This window comes from Rhinolophus hipposideros, assembly GCF_964194185.1.
Source record: "Rhinolophus hipposideros genome assembly, chromosome: 15".
Classification (NCBI taxonomy): Eukaryota; Metazoa; Chordata; class Mammalia; order Chiroptera; family Rhinolophidae; genus Rhinolophus; species Rhinolophus hipposideros.
This window is the reverse complement of record NC_138061.1, coordinates 14,012,178-14,029,950: the sequence shown is the minus strand read 5'-3', so window position 1 is coordinate 14,029,950 and position 17,773 is coordinate 14,012,178. Positions and strand designations below refer to the sequence as shown.

General features: G+C 35.8%; 1 protein-coding gene across 2 annotated transcripts in view; it reads left to right on the top strand.

Annotated features, from left to right (window-relative positions):
* The window catches only part of NHLRC2 (NHL repeat containing 2), a 38,741-nt gene extending 22,637 nt beyond the window's left edge, over positions 1–16,104 (top strand). The window contains exons 6-11 of one of the 2 annotated variants that reach the window (XM_081074013.1): positions 2,101–2,200; positions 5,412–5,643; positions 6,332–6,454; positions 7,369–7,575; positions 8,635–8,854; positions 13,163–16,104. In XM_081074013.1, coding sequence (XP_080930139.1) covers positions 2,101–2,200; positions 5,412–5,643; positions 6,332–6,454; positions 7,369–7,575; positions 8,635–8,854; positions 13,163–13,419 — 1,139 coding nt within the window. In that variant the 3' untranslated portion in view covers positions 13,420–16,104. The remainder of the gene's footprint in view (positions 1–2,100; positions 2,201–5,411; positions 5,644–6,331; positions 6,455–7,368; positions 7,576–8,634; positions 8,855–13,162) is intronic. The other variant, XM_081074014.1, reaches the window with a different exon arrangement.
* The last annotated feature ends 1,669 nt before the right edge of the window (positions 16,105–17,773 follow it).

Below are 17,773 nucleotides of genomic sequence, written 5' to 3'. Positions count from 1 at the left end.
CCCATCCACACCCTGGCTGCGGCCGCACTGTAGGGGCAGTGCCTACCCTGCCCCACAACTTTGAGCTTAGTCATGTGACTTGCTTTAATAATAGTAGGTAAGCAAATATGACCCACACAAAGGCTTAAAATATGTGTAACTGGGCTTACTCTCTGTGCTCCCGCCTTTTGCCAAAAGAATATGCCTGAGATGGTGCTGGTCCAAGGAGGGTGAGAAACAAATGAAGCAGATCTGCACCCAAGAAACACCTTGGAACCAAGCCCAAGCTCAGCCTTGGTCAGCAGAACCTCAACTCCATATATGAGTGAGAAATACAGGGGTAGGTTTATATGAGAGACCTGGTCTCTCACTCACATGTATGCCAACACAGCTCTCCTTTGGCAAGGCAAGGTAGAGGCTTTACAGGCATGTCATCTCTTAATTATAGTTTTATTTCTGATCTTCATGCTTTTTGCTTCTTTTTCATACTTGCTATACAAAGTAGCACCTTTATATGAGGCTACATAAGTGTTGATAGCAGATATCCTGTCTCATTTCTGTTCTCAGAGGAATGTCTTAGTCAGCTCAGGTTGCCATAAAACACCACAGACTGGGTGGCTTAAGCAACAGAAAATTATTTTCTCACAGTCTGAAGGCTAGACATCCAAAGTCAAGGTGCCAGCATGACAGGTTTCTGATGAGAGCTCTCTTCTGTTTTATACATGGTCACCTTCACGCTTTGCTCCTCACATGGAAGGGCCAAAATAAATAAGTGTAAAAAGCTTTGGATCTAGTTTTAGAGTGATTAAACAGAGACTGAGTCCCAGAATATGTGGATGCCGTTGTCACTTTTAATACAGTTTATGTTTATAAAAATGTTTGACTGATAAATTGAAGTAAACTACTTTCCTTTATATTCATAAGATAGCAATTAAGAATACAGAGAAAGAGGCAACGTGTGAAATAGATTTTTCTGTTGGACTGCCTAGGTTCAGGTTCCATTTTCTGCATTTGCTAGTTCTGTGACCCTGGCAAGTTACCTAACCTCTCTAAGCCTGTTTTTTCACCTGTAAAAAAGAGCCTAATACCACTACCTGTCTTCTGGGGCTATGAGAAAACTTAAATGATAATCTGTAAAGTGCTTGGCACATAGCAACTACAATTTATTGAGAACCATCATCATCATTTTTGTTGTTAAATTGAAAGACTTGAAAATTAATACAAGTTAAGGAAGAAGAGTTCCTCCTGGATACGAACTACTTCAAGTTAAAGAAAATACAAGTAAAGCAGCCTTACCAAGATATTTATTATAGTATAAGACATGTCTGACCAACTTATTTTAATTACAATGTCTCACTTACATGTGAAAGTAGCCTCGGAATACATCTAAAACTATTTAAATATTCTAACAGTAGAATTAATTTGAGAAATAGAGCCTTGTCACATTGTCATAATTTGTAAATTAATTTTTACAACTATGTATTTATTCGTATTACTTAATTTTAGTAAACATTATTTTGATAAACAGCTGTATTGTAATATACTATCCTCAGCTCTTTTGTATGTCAGCTATATCTTTTTGAAAAAGTTTCATAACCAATGGGTTTATTTTGAAATAGTAGTTGTGACGTATATCTGTGTCTAAAAGCTAATTTCTTAAACCATTAAAAGATAGTTTTTTCATGGGAAATTATTCAAAAGAAGCTGTTACTAAAGCCTATAATTTAGGTGGTTAGTGACAGGTATTTGACTGCCAGAATTTCTTTGTAAACCATGTATTAACCCATTTCTTTTATCACATAAAATAAGAGATCAAATATTTAAAAACTTTGTGCCCAGAGATAGAGAGGGACATACTGCTATTAAGAATAGTTTGGATTTCTTTGAATTTACAAGTAAATTGATAAGTAAACAAGTACTTTTCCTTTCACAAAGAAAACAGAAAATTTTCAAAAACTTAAAACATTGCAACATTTTTATTTTCTTCTATCAGATATTTATAAATATATTGTTCTCTTCCCTTAATTTAAATTTCTCAAACTATTGGCATGTTTGTATTACATATATATATATATATACATATATATATATATATAATATTTACTCTTCATTTTTATAAAGGTTTAGAGGTCCAAAGAGATGACATTTTGTGGATAGCCATGGCAGGGACTCATCAGATATGGGCACTCCTACTGGACTGTGGAAGACTACCAAAGAAAAAGTAAGTGGCAACCATCTCTTTGGGTAAACTGCATGACTTGGGGTTCACAGAATTCCCTTTCCCAAAGTCTCCATCCTTGCCCCACCCACTGTACTAGTCAGCATATGCTGGGCTGTATTCTAACTACCATGACACACAACCCAGATCCTCCGTGGCTCAAGACAAGGTTGGTTTTCTGCTCAGTCACATAGGTTTGCTGGGGAGCAAACCTGCTCTGTGCCCTCGGCTGATGAAGCAGCCATGATCTGCAGCTTTGCCAGTCATCCTGGCAGAGAGAAAGACAGGTGGGAAGTCGCTTACTGGCTCGGAAAGCTTCTACTCAAAAGTGACATGTCACTTCTACTTATGTTTCATCGTCCAAAGTAAGTCTCATGACCACACCTAACTTCAAGGAACCTGAGAAGCGCAATCCCCCTGAGCATCCAGAAAGAGAACTGGAAACATTTGGTGGGCACTCATCTTTTAACTTGTAGTTCAGACATCCCCAATTGTTAGTTCAGATATTTGAGTCCTGTACAGCAGAGTGTGAATAGCTCAGGTTTTGTAATTAGGCCTGAAATTATCTGTGCGAGCTTTAGGAGAGCCACTTTAACTTCCTAAGCTTTAGTTTCCTTATTTATATCTATGTTTTAAGAATCAGTACTCAGTGTGAAGAGCTCAGCCTAGTGCCTGGCATATACAGTAAATGTTGGTAGCTTTGTTGCCACTATTGGGGCTATAAAGATAAAAAAGTGGTGTCTCTACAGAGTTTCTTACATCTTTTTGATCGAGCCTTTCCTCTGCTTCCTAACACCCTAGTAGAACTGACTGTACTCTTATCTGTGGTTGGCATACAGTGTTATTGCTGCACTGGTAAGTTCGTTCTCGCTCCCCTCCCTACCTCTCTTTCCCTCTCTCTCTCTTTCTCTGTTTTTGATTGTACTTGTTTACCTATTGCTTGTTACTAGACTGCCTCTTAAAGGAAAGGACCCTCATTCATTTTTGTGTCCCCTATACTTAGCCCAGTATCTATCTGGTACATAATAGGAGCCCAGGAAGGGTTTGCAGAATAAAAGAATGAAAGTCATAGACCATAAAGACTGTCAAGTCACCACAGAAAGTACGTGCCTGTCATCACAGTTATTTTTATCAATATAAAGGAAAAGATAGATAACCCAAATATCAGGTATATTTCAAATAGTGTGTGTGTGTATGTGTGTGTGTGTGTGTGTGTGTGTGTGTGGCTTTGTATGATTTGCAATATTTAATCATCCATCTAACAAATATTAAACATACTAAATGCTAGGCACTATGCTAGGCAATAGGGATGAAACACGTTCACTAATTAAGAATAAAATGAAAAGATATAGTTGCTGTCCTCAGTGGGCGTATAGCGGAAGCATCAGATCAGCAAACAGACAAGACAAAGTTGGAAGTACAGGTGCCGTGTGTAAAAGGAATCACTGCAGTAGTCCTTTAAACCGAAATCATCCCGTACGTAAATAAGGAACACCCGGCTGGATCTGAGGTATCAAGGAAAGCTTCCTGGAAGAAGCTACTGAACCAAATCCTGATGGGGGAGTAGACGTGAGACGGAGAGTGGAGGTTTTCTGGGGAAGAAACGACACTGGTGATGTCAGGACAAGCCAGATCAAGAAGTGACTCAGGAGCCCTTTTAAGAGATTTGAATGTTATTTCACATGCCTTTATAGAAAATTTTAAGCTGGGAAGGAACTTGATTAGATTTGTGTTTCTGAAAGAACACTGGTCAGCACTGGGAGTGGGACAAGACTAGGGACAGCAGTGAGGAGGCTGTTGCTTTTCTATAGGCCAGAGATGGTAGTGGCCTGAACAGTGAAGTGACCAATAACATTTCATGTGAGACACAATTAGAAACAGTAAAAAGAAATAAGAGATGGCCAGAATACGTCTTTCTAAGTGATGGCTGTTTTGGATGTAGATAGTCAAGAGTGGACTAAATTTCCAAATAAGTAGAGTGGTCACTCTCATATTTAATAGAAAAATGTCCACCCAGATCACACTTACCTGTATCATAATTGTAAGGATGCTTTATTTATTACTAATCTTCAACAGGGAATGACTCCTAACATTTTAGAAGTTACTGTTTCTCCCTACCTTTTATTTAATTAAGGGAACTCCTTTTTAACTTGTCAAGACTCCTTATAGTAATTACCTTTTAATTCATTTGTTTGACATGTTAGTTATTACATGTATTTCTCTGACTAGATTATTTTTATAAGTTCCTTGAATAATTGGCCGTATTTTATACATTCTGTATCCTTTTGCCTCCATCCTCTGCTCCCTACTAACTTAGCCTTGGGAACATATCCACCAGTAGTGATTGATGGCGATTTTAGACTTTTACATGTGCCATATTTGGATCTGATATACACAGAGTCTCTGATTATTTTGCTTTCTATGTCAGCGTCTTCCCTTCCTTACAATTTATCTGGCATAAACTTAGAAACTAAGGTATAAAACTTACTTTGCATCACAAAAAGAATCATTGCAATAATCCTTTGAATAGAAATTTCCCTAGTGTATATAAGAAATTGATTTGTATAATTGATTAGTTAAAGCAGCATAATCATCCTATGTCAGTTTCATAAAATGGGTAATGCTTGACCTGGCTCTTTTTCAAAATAATTTTTTTAAGATTCCTTTTGCTAGTCTCTACTATGTACAAGAAAACAAAACATTTTCAATGAAAATTAAAGCGTTAACTATCAAGAGTTAGGTAATCTTTTTAATTCCCTTTCAGAACCTAACAGTACATGAGGCTAAGAAGAGGTCAAGAAGTTAAGGTGGAATCCAGCTTGTACTATCTCTGACCATTTGGAGAAAAAAAAATCTATCCCATCAGTAATGCGATCATTATAATTCTAACCTTCTCAGTGATTTCCTATCTGGCCATTGAGAATAGTTTCAGTTTTGTATGTCAAAAAAAGAAGGAAGGAAAAAAAGAAAGGAAGGAAGGAAAGGAAGGAAGGAAAGAAAGGTCCCTACACAGTGAATAAATAATGATTTAGAACAAGTACCGGGAAAGCTGACTTGCACAATTTAACTAGGCCAAGATCACTAGGTTTTTATTTTTGGGGTTTTTTTTACAATGCTATCACCACTGATTTCATCATTTACACTCATTTGTTTAATAACTAAATTGGGCATAATATAACAGTGTTGACTTCACCTATGAACTTGTCGTTTTCAGTGAGTTAAAAAAAGGAACCTGCCTTCGGTTTGCTGGTAGTGGAAATGAAGAGAATCGAAATAATGCATATCCTCACAAGGCAGGTTTTGCCCAACCTTCTGGTCTCTCTCTGGCCTCAGAAGATCCATGGAACTGCCTGTTTGTAGCCGATAGTGAGAGCAGCACAGTGCGAACCGTCTCACTGAAAGATGGAGCAGTGAAGCACCTCGTAGGAGGAGAAAGAGATCCCATGGTAATGAAAGTCATGGTTTCCCAGTGTGCCCAGACACTTACCAAGCTTGCAGTTTTCTGAATTGTGAAGAGTTAGTAAAATTCCGTGGAGAGACAGACAGAGACAGACAGAGACAGAGACAGTCAGTTCTTGGACCTATCCATAAGTTAAAAGTGGAAGTCAGACCAAAGGAAATCTGAACATAAAGAAACAAGTAACAAAACCATCTAAGAAAAATAAACTGACTACTTGATTATATACAGAGGGTGCCAAAAAATGTATATACATTTCAAGAAAGGAAAAAACTATGGAAGTTATAATACTCAAATATATACCAATAATAAAAGATGAATACAAGTCACGTTTGACTTCTGCAATTACAAGAGGTGCTCAAAGTGGTTACCATCAGCGTCCAAACACTTCTGATTACGGCGAACTACTGCTTGAGCAACGCTGACCAAAGTGTCCACTTGTATATATTTTTTTGTCACCCTCCGTATAAATGTCAAGGCTTCAGGGAGAAAGGAAGGATACCATATTGATTATGAAGAGAAGTCTGAATCAAATGCCTAGCCCTGTTTATATGAAATCAGATCTTTTCCCCCTTTAACTAAAGTAGCATACACAGCCGCCTTAATTTTCACTTATGACCCTGACAAAGCACCGTAAAAATCTTAATACATGTTTGTTTTTCCTTTTAAAAAAAAAGAATTTATTTGCTTTTGGTGATGTCGATGGAGTAGGAATCGATGCAAAGCTTCAGCACCCACTTGGAGTAACGTGGGACAAGAAAAGGAATTTACTTTATGTAGCAGACTCTTACAATCACAAGGTGAGTCTTGACAGAATTAAATGATACCCTGCTTTTCATTTGTGGCATTTAAAGTGCTGCGAGATCTGTGAGCCTCCTACAACTGCCACTTGGAAATGTCGAGAGGAGTCACAGTCTGACAACTATATATACAAGTCAGTCTTTTCTGTTCGTTTTTAGTCCTTTCTTTGCAAGGAAGATATGATGGTACTCTGAGCTGGGGAAAGCACTGATAAACAAATTCCCAATGGCAATATCCAGAATTGTGAATTGCAATCCATCAAAACTGCTTAGTAACAAATTCAGTAAATAAGGAGAAGGCAGGTAGCAGAGAAATTAATATGTCAACTAACAAATGAATATTTTGAGCTATTGAATAGTTGCAATGCCTGCTAGCAAAGAATTCCATTTTAAGCAGCATTTCAATTTCTGTCTCTATTGCATTGACTATTTCTATTTTTATTTTTCACAAAAATCAGTGGAAAATATTAATGTTTTATGATGAGAGACTATACATTTAATACAATTGAGACACATGGGAAATCATTAAGTCTAAAATGTGTAGCGAATCCTCAGCCAATGTTAGATTCTCATGAGAAGAAAGTTCAACTATGTCTCATTGTGAGAAAAAAATAACATTTAAAAAAATTTTAATTTCATAAATAATTTCATTAAAGATTGCTTATAGAGGGCAAGATGTAACGGGATTTTACATAGTTTTTAGCTGTCAGAATGGAGTATCTCCCCTTAGACTTTAATTTGAATATTCAGTTTTTTCAAGCAAGTATGGAAATGTCTTCTTTTTCTGAGATTTTTTTTTTTTAAGAATATTAATAACAAGCAGAAATTCTCTGGCTTGCTTGTTACTATACTTTTCTATACCACTAACATGAGCTTAAGCTTCAGGTGTACAAATTGTTTTTCTCTCTTTTTAGATTAAAGTTGTGGATCCAAAAACAAAAAACTGTATAACATTAGCAGGAACTGGAGATGCAAGTAATATCAGTTCCAGTTTTACCGAATCATCTTTTAATGAACCAGGAGGCTTGTGTATTGGAGAGAATGGTCAGTTATTATATGTAGCAGACACCAATAACCATCAAATTAAAGTGATGGATTTAGAAACAAAAACGATTTATGTGGTAAGTAATCTTAAAATATAAGTTAAAGGAGATTTTAGAAATGCTACTGAGATCCTCACAGCACTGACCGAGGCACTTTTGGTTAGTCCATCTCTAGTGATGAAAGTGAAACATGTAGATAGAGTCATAAGGGAATGTCTGTTTCAAGGATATCCTATTATTTTTAAAGTAAAAATTCCATTTGTGCTGAGAGTGTTTGAGAAAGATACTGAAAGATGGAAATAATTTGATGGTAAGAACTTTCAGGAAAGGAAAAAGGATTCAGATCTGTGTTTAAATGTGAAGAAATATTAACACACACACTACCTACACATGCAATGTGGGTTGGGTTGTTTAGTCTTTTTATTTTATTTTTAATGATTCTTAGATTAACGTGTAATCTTTGTTTCCTATGGTAAATCCATTATCAAACAATCTTCCAAAGGAAGTTCTAGAAGCCACTTTCTCAAGACATTGAAAATAAGATTGGAAGAAAAATAAGTTCTAATTAATATTTAAAGATATGGACATGGTCTCTAATAAAATTTTTGAAGCTCTCCCTTGATGTTTCTCCTTTGATGAAAAAAAATGCAAGTTATTATTTCTAAAATTATAGGAATTTCTAAAATATGTTTTAAAATAAAAACACAGATTGTCATAAGTGTCATTCCTTTCGACATATATCTTTGATATAAGATGAATGACATCTTGTAACTGGCAATCAACATTATATAATATATATTATATCCACTACATTTAAAATGATAAAGTTTTATTTTAATTTCCTGCTATCTGTAAATATATTGAACAATTAATTTGTTTTACTTGTAAGTGTTGGTAATCTTTTGGCCAGGATGAAATATTTTTCTGAACCTACAAAATAATCATGAGTACGTCTAAGTAAACACATTTTAATTCAGACTAGAATGACAATTAAGTTTCATTGAGATAGAACCTCATAGAAAAATGAGGCTCTATGACATAAAATCTCGTTTTAGACTGAAGTCTAAAAATAAACTCTCAGTCTACAGTTGCTATAAAGTACTTGTGCTTTCGTAAACAGATTTTCTTATTTCCTAGCTGCCAGTCTTCACATCTGAAAATGTTATGGTAGATGGCCCATTCCTAGCAGAAGAACAGAAGACGGTACCCAAACTGCCTAAATCTGCTCCAGCCATTAATCTTCCCCCAGTGGCCGCATCTCCAGGACAGACTCTTCAGTTCAAGCTAAGATTAGACCTCCCATCAGGAACAAAGCTAACTGAAGGAGTAGCCAGTTGCTGGTTTCTGACAGCTGAAGGTGTGAGAATAATCTTAGAAATGCAAATTTTCCAGAACTTCTTGATGTTTCATCTAGTAATCTTCCTCATTTATTACGTGAATTTTGACTCTCTATTTGAGCAGGATTTGAGGGAGGTCTTGTGACAAAATAGATCCAGATCTAACCCCATAGTAGCAGTTTTCTTTAGTTTTTGAGGTTCTTTGCTCTTTTAGTAAAGAGCAGTGTAACGCACCCAAAATTTCCCAATCCTAATTGCCCCCATGTGCTGGCAGACAAGTCCATCAGTTGAGGCAGACTTCCACAGTCTCAGAAAAACAGATTCTTGAATGTTAGAGCTGTGAAAGGCGCCAAAGGACACCATCTATTCTAAACCTCTTATTTTATAAATGAGGACACTAATGGCTCAAAGAGATAAAGTGATTATAATAAATGCTCATTATGATCAATGCTCAAGGGCATATATTGAATTAGGTCAAAAAATGGAATTTGAACCCAGATCTGTTTGTTCTTATTTAGTGTCTTTTTCACTGTGTATTCCCTCTCAAAATAGCTCTAGCCCTAAAAACGAAATTAATTTTTTTAAAAAGACATATAAAATTCAGTGCCACCAGTTACACATTTGGATGTTATAAAAGTTTTTAAACCTTACTCTCAATTTCTGTACTTACTACATCATACTTTGTGGATCAGCACCAGTCCACGGACTATTAAACCTGGAGTGGCACTGTTCTAGAACACTCCGACATAAAGAGATCAAAGAGAGGAGAGAGAACCAGGGAAGGAGACTGAAGAGTGAATAAGCAAGTAGGAGCAAAACCAAGAGCGTCGTTTCCTGGAGCCAGCTGGTTTAAGGCGAGCAACCAGCTGTGTCAAGCGCTATTGATAAGGGCCAAGAATTGATCACTGATTTAATGTGAAGGGTTAATTAATGTCCTCCACCAGAGCTATTTCAGAGTGATGGATGAGGAGATGCCTGATTAGAGGAGGTTAAAAAAGAGTAGGAGAGGAACTGGAGAAAGCAAATACAGGTAACTCTTTCAGGATAAGAGAAAACAGAGCAGCTGCTAGAAAGGGAAAATGGAGTTGAGAGAACAGCATGTTATATATGATGGCAAAGATCCAATAGAGAAAAGAATTGATGATATGGGTGGGTATCCTTTAGCATATGAGAGGGGATGGGATGAGTGCACAAGTAGAAGGCTGGCCTTTGCCTGGAAAGGGGACAATGTTCGCACAGGAAGGAGAAAAGGCCCAAGGGTGACCCAGAGGTCTAAATGGGTGAGTGGGGGAGTAGGTTCTTGTGGAAGCTTTTTCCTAAATGCTTGTTTTCTTAGTACATTGGGAAGTAAGGCCATCAACTGAGTAGGAATGAGAGAGAGGGGAGAAGCTTTTGGAGGTTTGAAAAGAGGGTCATCCAGGAGGGTGGGAGGTTGACTACCCGAGGGAAATACAGAAATACAGTGTGATTGCTGAACAGCTTGAGGCTAGCTGTCATGAATTGAAAGCCAGGCTAGTCCCCCTGTTTTCCTCCAGCCAAGTTGAGCCACAGGATGCAGGCAGTGGAGGTAGAGTATTTACTGAATAGTGTTAAGCAGCAGGTGTGCTACAATGGCAGGTAATTAACTCAGGTGTGGAACACTGATTTAGTAGTAATTGTGTTTACCACTCTACCTTTCAGTAATATAGCAATAGAAATCTCACAGATTCTATTCTAAAGAATTAAATTGATTTTCCCCTTGAGTATGACATTTTTAAAAAACACATGCCTTTCTTTTAACTGAAGTAACTTGCATAGCTCTTTCCAATTCAATTCTTCAGTTGTTTCATTATTATTCTTTACTTTTCCAGATAGCATCTATCAAATGCTTCAGAGCTTTCAATCGCTGTTTATTTCAATGTGGTAGTATCATTAAGACTTGACTTACCAGTTAAGCCCAAAGCTGCATTTTCTTCTTTAGAGATGCCAGAGGTAGAATTTGAGCTCCATTACTTGCTTACTACAAGAAAATGGATTCCAAAGCTGTATCTTTAAAGTATGTCATTCAAGTAGAAGAATAAAACGTTGTTGGAGGATATGTAATTTAAATACAAATGAATTAGTATTGATCAGAATCCAGGCAGAGCCTTGTCCTCACTCACTAATTTGGGAGCACTTAATCTAAGAACACTTCCTGTTGGAGTCTATTCTCAAAGTATTCAGTTACTGCAAATTATGTAAAGATTTGAAGTGCGTTTGAATCACACTGTGAACTTCTTAATTTATAATAAGGAGTCAGTATACTGCCTGCCTTATAGCAGTGCTTTCCAACATCTTTAACAGAATGGACACAATTTTAAAGTAAAATACTCATAGTCCAGAAGTAAATCTGACTTCTTGTCTCTCGTGATCTTCCTCTGACCTAGTCTCCCACGCTCTTTCACATGTTCTCACTCAATCTTCCATTTCCTCCCCGACTCCTCCTCCCTCGTGCCCTCTCACACACTTTTCTTTTGTACGTGACTCAGATCCAGGCTTTATGCCGTTTACCTTGGAGCATTCTCAGGGAGGCATCCACACCAAAAGAACAGACCTCCGTAGTCTAGCCAGGAGGAACTGCTCAGTTTGGGAGGCTGGCCCTGGGGTGATTGACTGAGCCTGTGGGGGTGGGGAAACACCCCCTCCTACTCCCAGCAAGGGAGAGGGCTGAGCCGGGGCAGTACAGGAGGATGTTGGGAGCCAGCTTTGTGAACAGAAGAGCACACAAACCATATCAGTCCTCTGCAGGCTCAGAGTCAGTTCTCCACTGCCAGTTCAACGGTTCTGCCTGCGTCCATTAGTCTGAAGTATTGCATCAGTTGGAGATCACTGTTAATTTAAGTTCTCTGCATAAAATTAAAAGCAGTGTATTGATTTTTGAAATAGGATATTGACACATTAATGTGTTTATGATAACTCTACTTTGTCAAACATAAATTAATTGATATTGAGTCATTGGAATATAAATTTGGATAGCATTAAAGGAGAGTAAAGTAGTATATAGAGCAAATTCTTAGCTATTTTATCACTTGTCCAAGATATCGGCTCAATTTTTATTGTATAGGGACAAAAAAGGTTTCAGGCAAGAATCCTAATTCAGGTTTTTGAAAATTATTTTATAGGATACATTTATACACCTACGATTAAAGGACTTTTTCTTCTTGACCAGTTATTTAGAGACAGAAACACTTTAAACACTGTATAAACTTAAAGTTATCAGCATATGTGAAGGTTTTAAGCCAAAAAAAAAAAACATAAAAGCACCACCAGCATATTATAACCTCACAAATCCCATGTGTGATACATCTGAAAAATATGAGAAGAAACATTTTCCGTATTTTATTTCTAGAATTGGACATTAAAATAGCCCAATTTACTTTCCTGTTTGATGTAAAAGAAGTTCCCCATCAATCTGCTATCTAGCAAAACCAAACACTAAATAAAATGAAACACTCTCCTCAGTCCAGAAATAAGCAAAGGCCAATGAATTTTAAAGAGAACTTGAAAAGAATTGTTTACAAGCTCTTGCATAAAAGCTCTGGATTTAACTCTTTAGATTCTTACCTTTCACCTTCTCCTGACTCTTACCTGACATATTTTTCTCAAATTGGATTTTTTCAATCAGAATATTAGAAGCAATAAACTAAAGAGATGGAGAGGACCAGTAGAGGCAGGTACTCTGGGTGATGACTGAGGTCAAAAGAGACAGAAGCCAAAAAGTAGGCATAGAATTTCATCACTACTCAATAGATGGTTCCGTTTTTTATGCAAATAGCCCCACATCATTGATGAGTCATTAGATTTTGTTCAGTGTATTCTGTTTAAGATAGTAGGAGAGCATGTCCTGCATTTTAAAATGCTGGCTCTTGATATCTAACCCCCTGTAAAGCTGAATACCTGTAAGTATGTGCTTCCTCCATATGACATGTGTGTGCCTTCTGCCAGAAGGTGCTGCAGGAATAACGACATTTAAAATCTTTTAGTACTAGAAGATTAAAGATTTTTAGTGGTTTAGTAGACTTTTGTTATATAGATAATCTATGTCCTTAAGTCTTGGAAGAGTTTTATGTACTAAAAAGAGGTAGACAAAATCTCTGAGCCTATTAGAATAATATATAGTGTTACTTGTTTCTAAAAACTGTTATTTTTTATTACCTTTTCATATTCAATAATTCATCATAATCTTAATTTGCCAGTCCCTGCAGAGTTGTACATACATTTGTACTCCCTCGATTGTTTTGTATTTTTGTATTATATTACTGAACACTTTTTCTTATACAGTCTTAATAATTTACCTTTTTATTTTCCAGGCAATGAATGGCTTCTTCAAGGACAGACACCATCTGGAGAAATAGAGAGCATTTCCAATCAGCCAACAATCTCCCTGCAGATTCCTGGAGATTGCTTATCACCCGAAGCCGTTGTATCTATCAGCGTGTTTCTTTATTACTGTAGTGCAGACAGCAGTGCCTGCATGATGAAGGGAATTTTGTTCAGTCAGCCTTTACAGATAACCAGTGCACAACACGGTTGCTCAGCTCCAGTAGAGCTCAAGTATGTATTTTAGCAAGCTATTGGGGTGGTGCAAAAGTCATTGTGGTTTTTGCAATTATTTTTAACCTTTTAAACCACAACGACTTTTGCACCCACCTAATAGCTGGCAATGCTTGTGTCCATCCTCACCATCACTGCACCTTACGAAAGAAGCTTTCCTGCTGCCTCTGGGTTACCAAGAAACCCACTGCTCAGTTCTTGCAACTGATAACTAAAGTAAAGCTCTGCTCCTTATTTATTTATTGTGAACAAATGCCTTCCTTCTGGCTGTGTATCAGCTCAGTCACTGACCATTCTTTGAACCACGATGTTGTAATCTATGCTGCTATTTGGCGTAAGACTTAAGTCCACACTATAGTATAGAATATTATCGTGAGATAATTTGCAATGATTACGGATAACAATGATACCAAATATTTTAACTAACTTTTCCTACCTTTATTAATAGCAAGCAGCACATTTGAATGTGTGAATTTCACAATAACTGTAAAGAGAACCTAAGATCCAATCCACATGTTGTTATAAGGACGCCTGACATTCAAGGTGTAAGGTCTATTTTAAGCTCCCCCACAAAAAAGTCTTTTCATCACAGTAGAAACTAAAAGTACCTGGGTGGTAAATATGTTCTTTATTCTCTTCTGCAGTTTTCACAGTTGAGAGATATATTTAAAAGAGAATTATCTATTTTTATTATAAATTATTTGCTATTTTAATATACCATTATTAATGCCTTATAACTCTGTACAGGAAAAGGTAAAGACAGAGGCTCAGAGGACATACAGACTCACTCCTGTAACTGTTTTCTGAATGAACAGTCTTACTAAATAATAAACAAGTTCTCAGAAATACGACTTTCAAGGAGAAAGGGATGTAAAGGACACAGTACTGTTTGTGATATTATTTAATGATAAAGAACTAATTGTGACAGCTGAATCTGATGTGAATGGGTATGTATGTTGTCTTAGAAATTTACATTTCACTTGTAAGCATAAAATACAGATTTGTTGGGTTTTTTTGGTTCACATATTCAGAATTTAAATTATCACTTATGGTGATGTTTTAAAAATCACTTTTAAGCCTTCAAAGTGAAAATTTCCATATGATGCACTTTCATGCTATTAATATATATAGTATATGCTGATATATTCCTCTTTAAAATATTAAGGCTGAAACATGTAATGATTTGATGACACTGTTTTGGATTTTCTTTTTAATCCCAATAGCTATAGTCACTAAAAGATACTGAAAGTTTTTTTATAGTCATAATTTCTCTTCATAACTCTTTGAAAGCCTAGTCTCATTTTTACTAAAACTTATTCAACTGTTTGTGATTTAATAAGGTTACAAGATTTTTTTTAAAAATCAGGTGAGCCATATTTTTTCAATAAATATTTATAGACAATATGGCATAACATATCTTTCCCCCTTCAAAAACAGTGCTAAATTTGAAGTGTAATTTTTTAAGCACCATCATCTGCCCAGTTCTTTATATATTTTTTGAAATACAGTTTTGAACATACTATTCTCTTCTTTTATACAGGTTACCTAAATTTCTGAAGTAAGGAAATGCATACGTTAAGACTTAGACTTAATTTATAACCTGCTAACGCTATTTTAAAGAGAAATATAAATGTACAGGAATCATGTTTAAAATTATATATAATTACCTCATAAATCTTTTCTCTCCACACCAAAAAAAAATGTTATTCTGTAATAAAAGACTGTATAATGTTAATATTCTTTTTTATGAAGGACGGGCCATAGTCGTTTTTTAATCTCATTATCATATGTCTCATTTCCAGTTGGACAGGATAAGAATGTTTTGGCTTAATCTTTTCCTATTTAAGGATATAAACAGTTTCACTCTCTAAAAGAAGTTTATGCAGTTTTACCTTGCTAACTCAGATGTACCTGATAATTTTTCAATACTTTACACAAACACACATACAGTATGTATTTTTATATACATTAAAAATCCAAAAATATTTTTTAGAATCTATTAATGTTCCCTTTGTCTAGATAGTTTTAGGTTAATATTAAGCTTATACTTCACTTTCAAAGTACAGTCTTAATGAACATTCTTATTCTTACTCAGCTACCAGTCTGCATTTTTTACATTCAGATTATTACTTATATGATTAGTATGATTTTTTGTAAATTATACTAAAGCAATATAAATAGGTTCCTAGAATTTATGACTAACATAAGCCTCTAACATAAGCCTCTTACATAAGAGGAAGTCCTAGGAAGTTTATTTTTAAAAATTTCTTGATCCTCATCTGCCTTGTTTCCTATAAGAACGTCTGTATTTTTTAACTTTTATGAAGAGTAAGACTTTAGTGTACGTAAGTCACCTTAATCAAAGTGCCTGTGGTGTTACACACACTTTGACATAATACCTGGAATCTTTGTCCTAAATTATTCTGCTGGTTTCTATTTTTTCCACCACTCTTTGTGATATCATGTATACTCAGGATTGATGTGATCCCTGAAAAGAATTTTGCTTATCTTGAATGTGCTGTTTCAAGCAAATATTTAACAACTATTCACAAGGAAAAACTTTACAGCTTAATCACCCATAAGTGTAACTTTGGCAAAGTTCAGTGACTAAAAAAACAATTTTCTCCTTAACTGTTCTAATGATGTATTTAGTTTTAGCTTTCTACAGGTCTGATCATATTATAAATCCTAACACAGCTACAAAAAGATTTAATACGTATGAAAGAGTATATGTACATGTGTATGTGTTTGTTGTACATACACAGATACAAAGATCAACTCAAGAATTTCTCACATAAGTTTCTCTTATGGCCAATATATTTTTGAGCTAATACCACTGAAATAAGTTACTCTCTGCTTGTTTTTCCATAGTTGGAAAATTTGGGGAGATATGGCACAAAATTTACTATAATTTATATCTGCCAATTAAAAAGACTTCAGTCTGGCCACTATATTTGGCATCATGTTTAAGAACAGTCATCAGAAACTAAATTCCATAGTTCACAATTGCATAAAAATATATGCAGAGGGACTCTGTCACAGCCATTCTCCTGAATGGCAGAATTATGAATATTTTTATTTTAATTCTGCTTTTCTTTTTTTTTTTCAGTGAGCAATGAGTTAATTTTTTTGAAAAAAACCCAACTGGAAATGTTTTTTAAAGATGTTAAATGAACTGCATAGTAAGCATTTATTATATAATAACTTTTCTAGGGTCACTTTTATTACCAAAGATCAAAACATAGTTTAGAGCTCTTGGATCTCCCGGTTCTAAGTATGTGGTGTAGTGGAGACAGAAATGATTGTGGTTCGTCCGGTGTCTTCATTGTGCAGTGTGGCGGGTAAGAGCAGGGACTGTGCACTCACTTAGATTCTGACCCTGTAAAATGAGGCTGCTAGCTCTGCCGCATGGGGTGGCTTAAAGATTCAATGAAATGGTGTTTGTAAAGCATTTAGTAACTAATGAAACTGCTAGTTCCCACCCTAGTTAATAATAATTTATGGCCATAAGCACATGGCTTGGCATTTTTTCTGCAACCAGTTTCTACAGGAAACTTTCTCTACCAACTATTTGATATGTTAATATACTTCGTAGAGTTGGGATTCAAGAAGAGAAATAAAGCATATTACTATTTTATAAACGATATTGTAGTTACAAAGAAGCATGCCTACAGTTTTATTTAAAAAATGTTTTTGAAGACCCTCTAGAGTAATTAATGTCCTCTGAAAGGGTCTAGACATACTTATCCTGAATCACATTCCTGTCTGATGGTGCTTTACGAAATCTTCAGAGTACCTTTGTGCATTTTGCCTCATTTGAGCCTCAAAGTAACCTGGTGAATCAGACAAATCGATGTTGTGTCCATTTTGCAGAATAGGAAACAGCTTTAGGAAGTTGGTGACATATCTCAAAATCAAAGCTCCCAGAAGAATGCCTGATGCTAGAGCAGTACCTGGCACGAGCAGTTGCTTGGGCCAGTTTTGTTGAATGACTAAAGGCTAAAGGGTGAGTGGTGGATCTTTTATTTGAACACCAGTCTCCTAATTCCTAGCTCTACTCCTAGATGTAGAGTGAAAACAGACTGCGGAATTTGGAGTACTTAACTTACTTTTGTGAATGCTTTCTTAAGCCTTTCAGTATTTAAATAAAGTCATAAGGATAATAGCTAAATGTATTGAGTGCTTACTATGTGCCTGGCACTTTTCTAAGTGCTTTATAAATAACTCATTTATAATAACTCATTTAATCTTCACAACCACTTTATGAGGACCTAATTTTCCTTATTTCCCTGATGAGGAAACTGAGACACAAAGAAGTTATAAGCAGTTACGCAAACATAGTCAAGATCCTGCATTTAGGAATCTGC